The sequence below is a fragment of the Pseudorca crassidens genome, chromosome 5 (genome assembly GCF_039906515.1).
Source record: "Pseudorca crassidens isolate mPseCra1 chromosome 5, mPseCra1.hap1, whole genome shotgun sequence".
NCBI lineage: Eukaryota > Metazoa > Chordata > Mammalia > Artiodactyla > Delphinidae > Pseudorca > Pseudorca crassidens.
The window spans coordinates 147,748,039-147,764,383 of NC_090300.1; the positions used below are offsets into that span (position 1 = coordinate 147,748,039).

Here is a 16,345-nt window from a genome sequence, read left to right on the forward strand (position 1 = left end):
CAATTCATTTCCAAGAACTTAGGTGAGGCTACTATTAGGTGTGCCCTGCGGGACAGTGGGACTGATGACACTGCCATAGTGACAGAAGAGTCCAGTTTGGGCCCAAGAAGAGGCAGATGGACCAGTGATGGGGAGGTCCAAGGGCTCAGAGACCCACGCAAGCAGGGATGACTCACGGTCCGGGCTCCACGCAGATCCGCGGAGGGTGGACTGATCAGTGGGTGGTGGTGGGAAAGCTGGGCTTTGGTGGGGGGAGAAGCCAGGCCCGATTCCTCCCTGAACAGGACACAGGTCATCAACTCCAGGTGGGGTGGAAAGTGGGACTTCCATATCAGAGGGAGAAGTTGAGGGCTCTCTTTGCGACCTGGGGTTAAGGAGGATTTCTCAACACTGCACACAAACCATCAGAAAGAAGCTGGTCCGTTTGCTCACATCAAAACAAGGATTTCCGCTCGATAAAGGACACCACGGGCCATGCTGTTGTCACGGGACAGAGCAGGAAGGGGGGTTGCCGTTCTTAAAACAGACAAGGGGTGAACACACAGAAGGAACAAGGCACCCAGGACACCAGCAAGGAAAACATAAGAACAATCCTTACCCCAAAGGCAGGCAACCTAAGAAAGAAACAACTCAAATATGATGAAATCTAAGTCAATATAGTCAGTGTAAATTAAACAGTGGCAAGGTATCACTTTTCTCCTATTACACTGGTTAAAAAAGGAAACAGGAAAAAATATAAAGATGGAGCACAGAAGCAACCTAAATGTCCATCGACAGGTGAGTGGATAAAAAAGCTGTGGTATGAAAAAATATACACAATGGAATACTACTCAGCCATAAAAAAGGATGAAATAATGCCATTTGCAGCAACATGGATGGACCTAGAGAGTATTACACTAAGTGAAGTCAGTCACACAGAGAAAGACAAATATCATGTGATATCACTTATATGTGGAATCTAAAATATGACACAGATGAACTTATCTACAAAACGAAACAGACTCAGACATAGAGAACAGACTTGTGGTTGCCACGGAGGAGGGGGTGGGGGAGGGAGGGATTGGCAGTTTGGGCTCAGCAGATGCAAACTAGTATATATAGAATGGATACACACCAAGGTCCTACTGTAGAGCACAGGGAACTCTATTCTATATCCTGTGATAAACTGTAATGGAGAATAATATGAGGAAGAATATATATATGTATATAACCGACTCACTTTGCTGTACAGCAGAAATTAACACATTGTAAATCAACTAGGCTCCAATTAAAAAAAAAGATGGAGCACAAAGGGGCAATTGGCCCATCCCTGTTGTGTGTTTAAATCTGCTTTTCTTCACTTGCTTTAAAGGACGTCAAGGAACGTGGAGTGAGGCAGGGCTGCTGGGCTTCGAACGGGACCTGGGCTCTCTAGGCTGGAGCGTGAGATGTCCCTGGGATATCCAGAGCCTAGAAAGCCAAAGGCCACATAGTGACCAGGCCATGGAAGCTACAGGGGAGGCACCGAAAGAGCAGGACACCGGCGATGAGCAGTAGACGTGACACAGCCCCCTGGGCGGGCTCAGGCCGCACACACATCCACGCTTCCAAATCCACACACGTCCCCTCCCTCAGTCATCCTCCAGAGTCTGTGTTAGCCCCCGGGAATGCCTGTCCTTGTCCAGCGGGCCAAGCAGAGTGCAGAGCGACAGCCGCTGCCTTTGCACCCAGCTCCCCCGGAACCCGCTGTTTCCCACGGCAGCCTCTGTGTTGACCTCTCGGAGGCTGGTCTCCCCTTTCTTGGGGATCTGTGGGAGGGGTTGGGGACATTGCCAGGCAGACAGGAGCTGCTCCCTGAATGGGGTTGCCTCACAGGGACTGGGAGAGGGACTGCCCACCCCTCATGGTGCGGTCAGCCCTGCGCCGGGCCACTTTGTGGGTCAGTTTGTAACTTCCCCCCTGAATTTGTGAGAGCATCTGTGTCTGCCTGCAAGAGGGCAGCTGCCAGGGTTGCCAAGTAGGTCTCCTGAGTGAGATCCACGCGGCTGGTAAACAGCTGACGTGAATTCACTTCACATAAACAGGCAACAGTGCGTCCAGGACGCCTTAGTCAGCTGACGCAGAGAAGTCCGCACGCGGAGCAGAACCAGTCCATCTCCAGGCCCAAGCTTGCCAGCTCCAAACCCGAACCTTCCTCAAATGTTCTCCATTGGGTCCAGCAACTGCATGGCCTCACCAGGCACATGGACATTCAGGAGGCGAAGATAGCGCGCGCGCCACGCAGGCGGCAGGGCTGGCACAGGGACGAGGGGGTTTGGACAGGATGCTCATCTGCCCGCAGGGTCCCGCCCACAGAGGCATCTCCACTGATCTGAAGAGCCTCCTCCCCGTCTTCTCCTACCAGGAGCCGAGGTGGGCGAGGCGAGGATGAGGGGGCAGCCCCGACTTCAGAGACCTTTGCAATAAAAACAATGTTCACTCCCGCTGGGCGCGATCATTCTTTGATCCAGCCAGCTTTCCGTGTTCCCTTATCGCACGTCCTCCAGGCGAGTGAAAATGTGAACAGCCATGATGAATCCGGTTGCGGTGGCCTCGGGCTGCAGAAAGTGGAAGTCCAAACACTGAGCACCCAGAGGCTCAGCTGCCCCCAGATCCTGCTGCGCGTGAGTCCCCCTGATTCTACTGTCCTTAAAACTTGTGTATGAATCAGCAATTATGGAATCAGAGTGAAAGGGGCCATGGAGATCAGCTCGTTCAACGCCTCAGATTATAGACCAGGATGGTCCGCACGGAAAGGATGTGTGGGTGCAGCTGAAGAAGAGGAAGGTGTGTGGTCCTAAGTGCTTCCATGAGAAAAGAATAAAGGTACCAAACCGACCATCGAGGCTTCCACTGAAGAAACTTGAACAAGAAGAGCAAGTGGAACCCCCAGTGAGGAGAAGGGCAGAAATCAATGTGATTGAAACAAAAGAAAAGTTCATTGAAACCAAAGCTGGTTCTTCAAGAAGATCAATAAAATTGACAAACTTCTAGCCAGACTGACAGGGAAAAACAAGAAGGAACAATGTATCAGTGTCAAGAACAAAAAATGAGATATCACTAAACATTTTTCAAAAATTAAAAGGAAGCAGAAATAGACTCAGGGACATAGAGAACAGACTTGTGGTTGCCAAAGCGGGGTGGGCAGGGTAGGGATGGATTGGGAATTTGGGATTAGCAGATGCAAACTGTTATATGCAGGAGGGATAAACAACAAGGTCCTACTGTACAGCACAGGAAACTGTATTCAATATCCTGTGATAAATCATAACGGAAAAGAATATGAAAAAGAATGTATGTATATGTGTACAACTGAATCACTTTGCTGAGCAGCAGAAATTAACACAACATTGTAAATCAACTATACTTCAATAAAATCAATTTTTAAAAAAGAAATTAAAAGGATAACACAGAGACTCTACAAACAACATTAGGCCTATATATTCAAAACCTTAGATGAAATGGACCAGCTCCTTGATAGGCACAAACTGTAACCAAGCAGGACCCTGTGGGGCCTTCCTGGGACAGATCGCCCCCATGTCCTCCACCTGCCTCTCGTTGGTAGAAAAACTTTAGCCTCCTAGGCCTTCCCCTGAGTTCCAAAGAATACATTTAATCAGAGAAGTGAGAACGTGTAGAAAATTCAGTCAAGCAAGACAAAGTAATAATAGTTTAGTCATTAAACAAAGTCAAAGAACTTTAGTTCCTCCTCAAGGGCTGTAGGGAATATCCTGAGTCACACCACCGAGTTGTTTCACAGATACTGAAACCCCACCAGGTGGAGGAAGTTAACTGCATGCTGCCCACAAGCATGTGGACTGCAGACTGGTTGGAACCAGTAGGCTGAAGATGCTGGTTCCCGATTACCTCACCACCAACGAACCACGAGAAGATCACGTACCACAGCTCTTTCCCTCACCCTGTCTTTAGAAACCTTTCCTGAAAGCCTTTGGGGAGTTCAGGTCTTTTGAGCGTTAGCCACCCGACTCCTTCCTTGGCGCGTGCAGTAAACACTGCGCTTTCCTTCACCACAATTCGGCATCAGTGGATTGGCTTTACTGTGCCTGCGCAAGCGGCGCCAAGTTTGGTTCAGTAACGAAACTACCGAAACTCATGAAAGAAGAAACGGATAACTGGCATTTCCATATCTATTAAGAAAACTCCAGTTTCTTAGAAATTCCTACTAAGTATTTGAAGAAGATAAAATGCCAACTCTACACCATCTCTTGTAGAAAATGGAAAAGGAGCTTGCCAGCTCCCACGATGAAAACCGTGTTATCAAAGCCAAAGATGTTACAGTGAAAGAGAACTACAGACCAATACCCTCACGAATACGGATATGAAAATCCTGAACAAGCTATTAGCTAGTCAAATCCAGAAACATGCCAGAAAGACAATACATCACAACCAAGTGGGGTTTATCTAGCAACTCAAGACTTCTTCAGTATTCAAACATCAATCAATGTGGGTACACAGCACCTCTCTATACTAGTTTCCCAATTTCCTGTGAATCTGTAACTATTTCAAAATAAAAAGTTTTTAAAAATCAGTTAATGTAATTCACCATGTTAACAGACTTACAAAGAAAACAATATGATCATCTCAGCAGATGCATAAAAAGCATTTCATGAAACCCAACATCCATTCATGATAAAATCTCTCAGCAACAGAAGAGAACGTTCAGCCTGAGAAAGCTAATCTGCAAAAAACTACAGCTAACATGATCCTTAACGGTGGAAGACTGAAGGCGTTCCCCCAAGTTCAGGCATGTGTTAGTTGACATACATGCACCTCCTTGCTCTCTCCACCAGGGGGCATGGGGGAAGCGACACCCAGCGGCAGTGAGCACACCTAGCTCCAGGCCTTGGTTTCTAAATGCCACTGTCCACTGCAAGGGACCTGGGCTCCTTGGAGAAGCGCTTGACTCCAGGGGTGCTGGAAGGGTCCAAGGGACAAATGAAAGAGCTCCAGTGGTCAAAATGTCAGAGAGGGGTCATGGTCCCAAACGTGAAGCAATTCGAACAAGAAAATAATGATAATATTGTAGTAGAACTCAATAAAATTAACATTCTTTAGTCCATAACAGGACAAATAAACATATTGGGGGGGGAACAACTCTTCCTTAGAGAAGAATTTTAATTACTAATTGGAGATGGGCCGTAGAAGTAGAAAATGCCATTAGCACACGGTAGTCACCATGCTGTAGGCCTGATCCCCAGAGGGTGCGGAACCACAGGGCAAATGCTTCAGCAGAAGGAGGATATCCGCAACGTCTCAAAGCATCTCCCCCAGATATTCATTAATTACAAAGGGAGAAATAGTCACATCTTCAGTGATCAGACATAACAACACCAAGTCACCCCTGCTTCACTGGACACATTAGTTCTGTGGATTCTTCCCCTAAATGTGACAGTCCAAGTCCAATCATAAGAAAATGTCAGACAAACCCAACTTGAGGGACAGCCCACAACACACCTGATCACTGCTCTTCAAAAGTGTCATAGTCACAAAGGACAAGGAAACTGTGAGCCATTGTCCCAGACTAGAGCCAACTGAGGAGACCTGATGAATGCACCGTGGGGTCCTGGAACAGAGGGAGGACACTCCTGGGAAGCTGGTGAACCCGAAAAGTCTGTCCTTAGTGAACAGTAATGTCCCAGTGCTGGTTTCTAAGACTTGGTAATTGATCTACAGTTCTGTGCGACGTTATCACTAGAGAAACCTGGGAGACGGGCATATGTGAATTCTCTGTACTCCTTTTAGGATTATTCCATAAAATAAACTAAAAAAAATCAGCCCATGAGCTCAAACCACGCCTGGACTGACAGAAATTTTGGGTGTGCTCCAAACCTGTCAGGCCACCTGCTGCCTGCACCCCGCCCTTCACTACTGTCCCTGAGAAAGAAGAAAGTCAACACCTGCTCAGCTTCTCCTTCCATCCCAGACTCTGGCCAAGCGTCAGCCTCAGAGCAGGGACAGCACTCATGAGGGGCTGAATTGTGTCCCAACGGGATGCTGCAGCCTCAGCGCCCGGCACCTGTGAATCTGACCTTATTTGGAAATAGGGTCTTTGCAGATACAATCAAGATAAAATGAGGTCTTGGGGGCGGCCCCTCATCCAACCTGATTGGTGTCCCTACGAAAGGGGGAACTTTGGACGCAGACAGGCACACACGGAAAAAGCCCTGTGAAGGTGAAGGTAAAGATCAGGGTGGCGCTTCTACAAGCCAAGAAGCCCCAAGAATTGTCAGAAAAGCCCCGGAAGCTAGGAGACAGCCTGGGGCAGGCTCTCCCCGACAGCCTTGGAAGGAAACAGCCCTTCCGGCACCTTGACCTCCGACGTCGGACGTCCAGACTATGAGATACATTTCTGTTGTGTGAGCCGACCCATCTGCTGTGCTGTTACTGCTGCCTACAAAGCATGACTCACGTTATCTTTATTTAGAACCCAGATACACCTCCTCTCTAACCTTCCAACCACAGAGGCGCATGACCTCATTCAGCCAGCTGGGCGACCCCAGCAGCACTCACCCTGACCAGGGGCCAGGACCCAGTGCCCACAGACACCGGCCCCGACTTGCAGCACCGCCTAAAATGGCAAGGTGACTTACACTCCACCCTGGGGTTTCTTTCTAGGACAAAAACGAGTAAAGGCGTCCCAAGCCAATTTCAAGAGTTTTGTGAGCTGAGCAATGACTCCTGGAACGACAAAGCTGCCGCTTTTTCTGTGGACCTGCTCTCAACAGCAACCAGGAAGGGAGGGTGTGGAGCCTCCCCAGGACAGCACACACACCCAGGAGGGGGTGAAGCCGACAGCCGAGCACATCACACACACACACACACTCACACCCTCCTCCAGCCACCGCCCCCACCATGGCCGTGTCCACCCTGTCCGTCTGCTCCAGCGCCCTGAGCTACGGCAGCGGCTCTGCCTGCCTGGTCCCTGTGACTCCTGCACCGGCTCCTGCTGGCAGGTGGACGACTGCCCAGAGAGCTGCTGCGAGCCCCCCTGCCGCACCCCCAGCGGCTGCGCCCCGGCCCCCTGCCTGACCCTCGTCTGCGCCCCAGTGAGCTGCGTGTCCAGCCCCTGCTGCCAACCAGCCTGCACCGGCCCCTGCACAGCCTCGTGCTGCTGGCAGTCTAGCTGCCAGCCCCCTGCTGCACTTGCTCCCCCTGCCAGCAGGCCTGCCGTGTGCCCGTCTGCTGCACACCTGTCTGCTGCACACTTGCGTGCTGTGAGCCCGTGTGCTGTGAGGCCGCCCCCTGCTCAGCCCCCTCGTGCTGCCAGCCCACCCCCTGCCCCTCGTCCTGCCGCAGACCCTCCTCCTCCGCAGCCCTGCTCTGCCGCCCCGCCTGCTGCCCCGCCTGCTGCGTCCCCGCCTCGGGCACGTCCCACAGCTGACCGGCACGTCCCCCCAGGGCCTGCCAGGTGCTATGGGCCACCCCCACCTCTGCCATTGCCAGCCACCAGCCACCCTCAGGATTTAACCCAGCACGAGCTGTGGTCTACACCTCTACATGAGTGTGAGCTGACCTAGGACCCCAACAAGCAGGGCTTAGCCCATCCGTAGCCTCCAGATCAGGCCCAGATGAACCTGAAACAGCCCTCCCCTGTTACTGCGGGTCCCCAGGTTTCTCCTGAAAGCGATGGACACCGCTCTCCCCCCGAGTCTTTGGGGGTCTTGCTCTGCTCCGTCTCTGCCCCTCCTGCTGCTGTGTGGCCTCCGCTCCCCTCAAGGGGTCTTGAGCTGAGTGGACAAACTCTCCGTCCTCCCCAGCTGGCTGCATGTTTCATTGCTTCCGGCCCGGGGCTGACGTAAATAACTCCGGCCTCAGCAGCCTTGGAGCCAAGCCATGCCCTGGGAGCATCTCCAAGGGTGCTGAGCTTGGAGGCCCACCCCGTCGGCCCCAAGGCCCTCGACTCCTGCGTCTGTACCTCCGGGCAGCTCTGGGTGGCTGTGCTGTGTGTCTGAGATTGTGGTGGCCAATGCCGCCTGGCCAGCGGCCCCTTGGCGAGAGGGACCCTTGCCCCCGGCCTGGCTCTCCCTGGTCAGCCTGAGGACGCGCGGAAGGCGGGGCCCCACTGGCTCCTGGCCTCCTGGGACGCAGCCGGAGTGGAGCATTCCTGCTGACCACCAGCTGCGCCTGTCCCTCCAGCCCTCCTCGAACTGTGAGCTTTATTCAATCTTCAAACGTCCCAACCTGCTTTGTCTGTGCCACATAGACTAGTGACGATGCCCCCTCCCCAGCCCCGGCTCCCGGCTGGGTGGGGAAGAGGCCAGCAGGTAGGTGACTTCCAGGGCCCACACTCTGGGGCCTGAGGGTGACCCTTGGGGCCGGTCTGGATGGGGCCCCCATGTTTCCTGGAGCCCCAAGCTTCCCATGGCCAGCCCTCATTCCTAACCAGCCTTCCCCCCACCTCCACCCTCCCCCCAGTGCCACCTCTAGCTCTTAACCCTACCCTGCTATTGACGTGACCCCTCCCTCCCTCCCAGGAGGACATGAAATCCAGCAAGACGTTCCCCAGAAGGAGGGGGGTCAGCAGTGAATGCCCCCTTAGCGCAGGTCTGAGAGATCACCTGACCTTCCGGTGGGCTCCCCTGGAGAACCGGGTCCAGACTCCCTGACTGGCTTCTCCAGTGCCACTATCCCCCAAACGGGGGTCCTCAGGGAATCTGTCGGTGGAAGTAGGGGCCTCCTGCAACTAGAACTGGGTGGTGGAAATGGGTACAGACAGACTAGCGCCCTACGGCCCTCCTCCTACATTCTGGGGCTGCAGAGGGAGGTGGGAGTCCTGAACCCAGCCTCCCCTGGGGCCCCGCCCCTCCCCACCACTCTCTAGGGGACCCTGCCCCTGCCTCCTGGGACCCTCGTATGGAGGAGAAGGTGTGAGAAATCAATTCCCCCAGCTATTACAGGGGCCAGAAGATTCACTGGGGCTCTGCCCACCAGGGCCTCTTCTATGCCAACCCCACCAGCACCCCCATCCCAGAGACCAGTGAACTGTGGTGCCCCAGCTTCCTGTACGCCTTGGCTCCTCTGCCAGCTAGTGAAACCCACAGGCCCCTTCTCAGAAGCACGAATTTAACTGCATAAAATATAACACTCCGGATTTCAGGGGGAGCCCATTATCATTACCAATTACAAAAAAATAAAATAAAATAAACAATTGTAATGATGTAGTGAGGCGTGGGCTCTTTTATTAAGGCATTAACAAGGGGAGCGGCGGGCCTCAGGCGGATGGGGACAGAACGTTTGTGCATATTTCTGCGGGGCCGGAGGATGCCGGTGGCGCAGCTGGTGACAGTCCCGGGTGTGGCCAAAAGCAGGCACGTCCCTCACTGGGAGCTGCTGCGTCGGGGTTAGTTATGGAGACGAAGGTGCAGCGCGTCCTGCCCAAGTGCACGGCCACTGAATTGCAGCCCCCGACCCTGGATGGAGCCAGCTGCGTCGGGGACAGAGCGCACGCGGACGGCGGCGGCGGCCAGTCGCCAACGACGGGTGACCCTTCCCTGGGGCGCCCCAAGCTCAGCGCTCGACACCCCCCCGACGCGCGACACGCGGAGCGAGGCATCCCGGGGAGGGCCGTTCACCAGCGCAGGGGGCCCCGGAGCGCCCACCTGAGCTCCGTCCCCATGCGGCGGCACCCAAGCCCGGCCACCGCTGACCCCGAGAGCCCCAGCCCGGAGCCACCGTACCGCCCGCCTGCGCCACGTGGAGCTGCCGAGCCGCCGCGCCCGCGGCCTGGAAGAATTTCCCGTCTCCCTCGGTTACCCGCTGCAGCAACCGCGGAAAAGCGCGGGGCCAGAAAGACAACCGAATTTCACCACCTGGGTAGATGTCCTCCGGCTTCTTCCCAGCGGCGAGCGGGCGCGCACACGCACTCACACTAATACTCACACGTGTTCACGCACCCGTGCACACTCACATATCCACGCGCGCGCGCGCACACACCCCGCCTTCCCCTCGTCGTAGGAAGACACCCACACCCGGTCCACGCGCTCCCCTAGGTCCCGCCAGGCCGGCAGGGGCGACAGCGAGGCCCGTGCTGTGGCCCCAACACCGCCCCGCCCAGAGGTGGGCAGCTCCCGCCTTCGGGGTCACCTCCCTTCCCCCTTCCGTCACCTGAGGCCCTACCGGGGGCGGAGGGAGCGCTCTCCGGGCTGCAAACCGACCGTGGGGTCACCGTGGAGGCGGGGTGGGCATCCTCCTTTTCCTCTCGCACCTCCCAGCGGCGGGTAAGTACCCCCTGGCAGTGCCAGAGATGCTCACTAGAGTGGATTCGCCGGAGACCCCCACAAAGTCCCCAAAGCACCATGCCCCGACCTGGGGGTGGGATGAAAAGTGAGCTCCCCACCCCGAGCCCCAGCCCCTCCGAGGACCGACACCCGCGGGAAGGAACCGGCTTTCAGGCTTTCTGCTCGGGGCTGGGGGTGGGGTCACGTGGGGGTGTTAGCGTGAGCATGGCTGCTGGGTGAGGAGGGGTCTGCGAGAGGCTCGGGGAGCCCCCAGCCCCCGGCCCGGACCCTCCTAAAGGCAGAGATGTGTGGTTGGGACGCCGAGGGTGACAGCCAGGGGCCACGTCCCCGTCGCTCCCCAGACTCTCAAGATGGGGAGACAAGTGGGTGCCCTCCCATCCCCACCCCACACAGACGTAGAGGTCCCTGTAAGCCCAGAGCTCAGAATCCACCCGGGGTGGGGGGGAGGAGGATTGCCGGGGGTGGGGGAGGGAGAGATGGGGGAGTCCGGCTGCAAACACAGCCCAGACCCCGAAGCGTGCGTTGGTGGCTTCCTAGACCTTATCCTGGAAAAAGACCTCCTGGAAATCTATGATTTACTCTTAAAAATCAAAACCAAAGAACCAGCATATAGTGTATGAGGTTGCATTATAAAAATGAATATTCTTGGGCTTCCCTGGTGGCGCAGTGGTTGAGAGTCCGCCTGCCGATGCAGGGGACGCGGGTTCGCGCCCCGGTCCGGGAAGATCCCACATGCCGCGGAGCGGCTGGGCCCGTGAGCCATGGCCGCTGAGCCTGCGCGTCCGGAGCCTGTGCTCCGCGGCGGGAGAGGCCGCAGCAGTGAGAGGCCCGCGTACCGCAAAAAAAACAAACAAAAAAAAGAATATTCTTGGTTTCCTAATTTCTGTGCAAACAACGCCCTGGTTTGACGGTTGAGAATTCTTTAAAAGGAAATGGGCGTCAGGCTGACAGTGTGTCTCCAGCTGCCAGCCACACTCCAGCCCTGCAAAACTGTCAAGCAGCCCAGGTGGGCCTTTCAGCCTTGGTCCCCACATGACCCGCCCCTTGGCGGCCTCTCCTTCCTGTGGCCCACGCAGAGTGGCTCCAGGGGCCACCTGGGGTGTGGAGCGCAGATGAAGCTGGTGTTGAACAGGGCGCCGGCCTGGGGCTGGGGCGGCTGGGACGCAGCCTCGGGGGCCCCCAGCACCGAGGGCGGGGTGGGAAGCCACACGTGGACAGAGGACAGCTAACTGGGGATCCAGCAGCAGCTCCCTAACTGCAAACTGCTCATCGGCTTTGCTCACGGCCCTGCTGGCGGCTGCTGGAGCCCAGAAGGGGGCGTCATGCCCACACAGGACTCCCAGCAACCGGCATGCAGGCCTCTCCAGGTGGCCAGGATTCCCCAACTCCCTGGGCAGCACTGCCCTTCCTGCAGCGTTTCCATTAACAGAGTCCAAAGGACAGGGTTGGAGACTTCCTGGGAGGCGCCAGCAAGGGAGGAGAAGGGCTTCCTCCCCCGGCAGCCCCATGCCCCTCAGTGGCCACCTGCCTGCAGCCTTCACACCCCAACTAGCTTGTGTAATGCAGATCTGTGCCCCTCGTTTCCTGGGCACTTCCTCTAGCTCCAGGGATGCACTCCACCCCAGACCCCAGGTGTGACCACCTGACCGCCCCGGGGTCCCCCACACCTGCCAAGATCCTTGCCCACGCACGGGCCAGGCTGCAGTGTGACCGTGCGGGCGCAGCGCCTTCCCTGCAGGGGCGTCAAGCAGGTGAAGGAAGGAAGGGGGTGCTGAGGGTGCTACGTTCGCCAGGTTCCCACGCCTCAGCACGGCCTTGAGCCCCGGCTGCGGAGCTGCCTCTGACTTTCCCGGGGTGACAGAGGACACTGTTCTGACACCCCACGGCAGGTCACCCCGCTCCAAGCGCCCACCCCCTCCACCCCGCCAGTGACCCAGCCTTGGGGTCCAGCTGCCCCCGCTACGGCTTCCACAGAACCCCTCCGCCTTGGCCTCCTGCCCACGTGGAGAAAATGCTGGGTCGGGCCAGGCTGGGTCGGGGGTGGACGGCAGGCTCTCTGGCCACAGCGGCTGGTCACTCCCTGACCAAGAGCCCAGGTCTAGAATTCAGGCCACCAAGCTGTCCCCTGGCAGGACACCCCCAGCCACTTTCCTGGCACCACGCACATCACACCCCCCAGAGTCGTGGACTTTGTGTGGGAGCTGAAGGTCTTCCACTCCTGGCTCAGCCTCTGTCCCGGGGCAGCCGGCCCGGCTTGCGGGAGCCGCGGAGGGGTCCGAGTATCAGAAGACCCAGGCTGGCTCTGGGGTCAGCGAGGCCCCAGGATCCTGCCTGCCACAGTCACCCCAGGGGAACCCGCCCCACACACCTGCTGCGCGCCCGGAGCCCCGGCCTCTCTGCTGCAGACCTCCTCACCCTCCCGCCCTGAGGCTGGCCCAGCAGCTGCGGCTGGTTTCCCAGCCTGCGCCTCCCACCTGCCCCCCGCAGCCTCTTCGTGCTGACAGCCTGCCAGGGTCAGCTGAGGCTGTCTGAGACTTGACCCGTCCTCAGATGCCCCTGTGCAGAAGGGCCAGCCCCAGGCCCCAGCCCTTATCAGAGGGTCTGCACCAGACCCGGGGCAGAGATGTAACCTCAACTTCCTCAGCGGCAAAACTGTCCACACGACCTCCTGTAGGGGCTGCTGGACGGGCTTGGGGAAGGGGGACAGGACTTCAAAACACAAGGTCGTCACAGCCAAGGTCCAGACACTTCACACACAGCACCACAGACCCAGGAGCAGGGCTAAGGGAGAATGAAATCCAAACCCGCACAAACCCTATTTGAGTCCTGACTAGCCGATATCGAGGGTCCTGGGAGCTTCCACATTTAGTTCAATATTATTTACTTGGCTTTTATCTTTTCCCCCTGGTTGTCGGTATTGATAACCGGGTCATCTTTTAACTATTTGCAACATACCTTCAGGGAAGAGGGGGCGGGCTTTATAAATAACCTTTATTATTACTATGCAAGTTGATTCTGTTCCCAGTGCTGAAGGGAACATGAAGATACACGTCTGTGACTCACCCCACCTGGGAGACACTGAGTGCTCAGGACGACGCAGGTCGGGGGCTGCGCCCCAGACCCCGTGTGCAGGTGTTCCTTCCCAGCACACACCCGGGGGCTGCTCCCCTCCACCCGCACGGCCTGGCTGTTCCCTGGGGGGCTGGGGATTTTTAGGGAGCCCCCCTTCCGGTGTGAACACAGGTCAGCGTTCCAAACCTGGGTCACCATGGTCCACCTCCTGATCACATCGTTGGGAACCAAGTGCCGTCAGAGCAAAGAGCCATAACACGCGGGGACCCGGGAGGATTCCCGGAGCCCAGAATGAGAGATTTGCAAATAAAAAAGTGCAAAAGCGGAGGCCACGCACAAAGCCGTCCCAGCGCCACCACCCTCGGCGAGGCCCGCACGCGCATCGCTCACTCCCATCCCGGAGCTCAGCTTCTAGCTTCCGGGTCTCATTTCCCCTTTACTCTGTTTGTCAGCGTTAGGTCGGATAAATAAAGTCTCTTGGTAGAAGCTGCAGAGAGACATGATGTCGTGGTCACTGGCGGGTCAACTCGGCCTTTCTAAGGAGAAGGGGATGGGATCTCCCCTCCGACTCCGCTCTCCGCTGGAGGGGGTCTGCGTGCCTGGGGCCGGCCCCACGTGCCCCTCTTCTCGCGGGACACGACTGCCCGGCCCCAGCGGTGGGTCTGCACTGTGCCAAGTGCAGCCCTGGCTTCTCTGTCCACGGCGGGCGAGTGACCCGCCAGCCGCTGGGCCTCATTCCTCCGGCAGGTGTAAGGCCTTCCTGGAGGCCCAGCAGGTAAGTACTGTGAAGGGCCTGGGATGGGGGAGGGTAACCCTTTGCAAGGAGTCCCCACCCTGTTGGCATTCCTCTCGTGAGCGCCCTGCTGCCCCCTTTAACCTTCTGTCCCTCCTCCTGGTCCAGCTGCCGCTGCTCCCGTGGCCACTCAGCACCGTGACCTGGACTCGGCCTGAGAAAGTGGCACCGCACGCCCGGCGCCCCTCCCGGCCCCCCGCGCGTGCTCCGCCCCGTGTCCCCCACTTACCCGTGCAGGGCTCCCATCGCCCAGCGCCTCGGCCCGGGGTCGCCAGGGCCAGGAGCACGACGCACAGAGTCAGCAGGACAGACATGAGGGGCCCTGGCTCCCAAGCTCCATCCAGGGGCTCCACACACGCCCGCACCGGGAGGCACCCGCTCCTCGCACGCCTGGCTCGGCCCTTCCAGGGCGGCCTCGCCCCGGCGGTCACTGCAGTGGCCACATCCCCGGGGCCTGCGCAGGGACAGCGGCGCCCGGTGGGGACGGGACTCAGGTGGTGCTGGCAGGTCGGGCTGCAGCCTCACTCTATCTCATTTACACCTGGGCTGTGGTCCTGCCCTGCAGGTGACAGCTGATAACATCTCGGCGGGGCCGAGATTAGTCATTGGCAAAGCGCATTTTTCCCAAAGGAAAGACAGAAATAGATCATCGGGAGAGCTGAGAGCAAACCAGAAAACTCCCGCTGGTGTTCCCTGGGTGCAGACCCCGCGCCCACCGCGGGCAGAGGACGGGAGCTCCGGCCACCCGCCGGGAGGAGGGAGCAGAGCCGGTGGGCGGTCCTGAGCTGGCCGCGGTCCCCACGCGGCCGCCCAGGGCTTTTATCTGGTGCCCAGCCCTCCCCAGGGCGTGTGGGTTTGTCAGCCATTGGGTTTCAGGAATTTCCCTCGGGAGGGAAGTCAGTCCTTCAGGGCAACAGCTAATGAGGAGACAGGAGCGTCCGGGGAGAGGCGTGGCCGCGAGGCGGGTGGTTCGTTTCCTTGGCGACCGGCCACTGGGCTCTGGCCCCCCCAAACCGCGGTCCACGTGCAACGCTGCTCCAGGCCGGGCAGTTACTAAGTGTGATTATTCTTTTTTAAAACCCCTCCGCTGAGTGTGCAAGGACAGACCAGGGAGAGGGGACAGGGAGAGAACTCACAGGCCCCCAAAGGGCACCCTTTCCTCGTTTCAGAGACAGCGTTATGAACCCCAAGCTGTCCCCGGGAAGCCCCAGCTCCAAGGTGTGGGCAGAGGCCGCTCTGACACAGAAGGGGCTTGTGGAGGACACAGACCCTGGGGTTAGGGCTTGGGGGGAGGGGGAGGGAGAGGGAGGGAGAGACAGAGACAGGAGACAGAGAGAAGGGGGCTGTAGGCACAGAAAGCATATGTGAAAGGCTCTTCCTGTGAAACAGCCGCTGTGACTCCAGAGAGTCTTTCTGTCTGTCTCTCCGTCTGTCTGTCCACACGCAGGTGTTTTACATCCTAGTCAGAGGGTCTCTTTTTCTGGGGTCACATGAAGAAACTCTGTGACCCCCCCCACTTACACCTGCCCCCTCAGAGCGCCAGGGATCCCTGGGGGGGCCTCCCTCACCCCTGCCCCAAGGCCCCTGCCCACCCGGGTCCGGCCAGACCCACAGGGTAGGGAAGGAGACTCTGACCCCGCGGGACCCCAGGAGCTGTGAGATGCTCACACACGGTACAGATACAGGCACCGTTTGATGAGAGGAAGGACGTAGTCCCCCCAGAGAGGGAAGGCCTGGTCTTTGGAGAAGGGACAGGAATTTAAATTGAACAAATTGAGCTCTTCTCTCGCAATTGATGAGAACTTCGGGGTCACGGTGGCCCTGGGTGGGGCAGGGCAGGTCAGAAGGACAGGTGACTTCCCACAGGATGGGCAGGTGGCCCCTCGGGCAGGGCCACCAACCCAGGCAGCGTCCCTGTGACTCCTGCTGACCTCGCCACATGACCGATAACCTCTGACCCCCAAGTCTCTTGCTGACCTTTAACTGGTTGATAAAAATAAAATCATGTATTGTTTTTTAACAACCAGATTTGAAAAATCAAAATTATGTTACCTGGAACCCTTCCAAAAAGGTTTTCCTTCTATTACATTTGACCCAGTAATACTAGTCAGACTCCTGACGGTCAACAAGGGTCTTTAGTGAAAATTTATTCGTTTTTAAAGCTACAGAAATATGTGCCTGAACGCAGAGAAAGCTCAGAATC

The 16,345-nt window shown here is 57.1% G+C and overlaps 1 protein-coding gene, 1 long non-coding RNA gene and 1 pseudogene across 2 annotated transcripts in view; 2 read left to right on the forward strand and 1 right to left on the reverse strand.

Moving 5' to 3' along the window:
• The window catches only part of TSPEAR (thrombospondin type laminin G domain and EAR repeats), a 60,162-nt gene extending 45,150 nt beyond the window's left edge, over positions 1–15,012 (reverse strand). Inside the window, exon 1 of the mRNA XM_067739651.1 lies at positions 14,372–15,012. Within this exon, the coding sequence (XP_067595752.1) occupies positions 14,372–14,456 (85 nt within the window). The 5' untranslated portion in view covers positions 14,457–15,012. The remainder of the gene's footprint in view (positions 1–14,371) is intronic.
• On the forward strand, positions 6,892–7,420 carry LOC137225573 (keratin-associated protein 10-3-like; annotated as a pseudogene).
• On the forward strand, positions 9,203–13,925 carry LOC137224605 (uncharacterized). The gene is made up of 3 exons (XR_010943399.1): positions 9,203–10,256; positions 13,303–13,409; positions 13,521–13,925. It is a non-coding gene; the product is annotated as an uncharacterized lncRNA (long non-coding RNA).
• Positions 15,013–16,345: the final 1,333 nt, after the last annotated feature.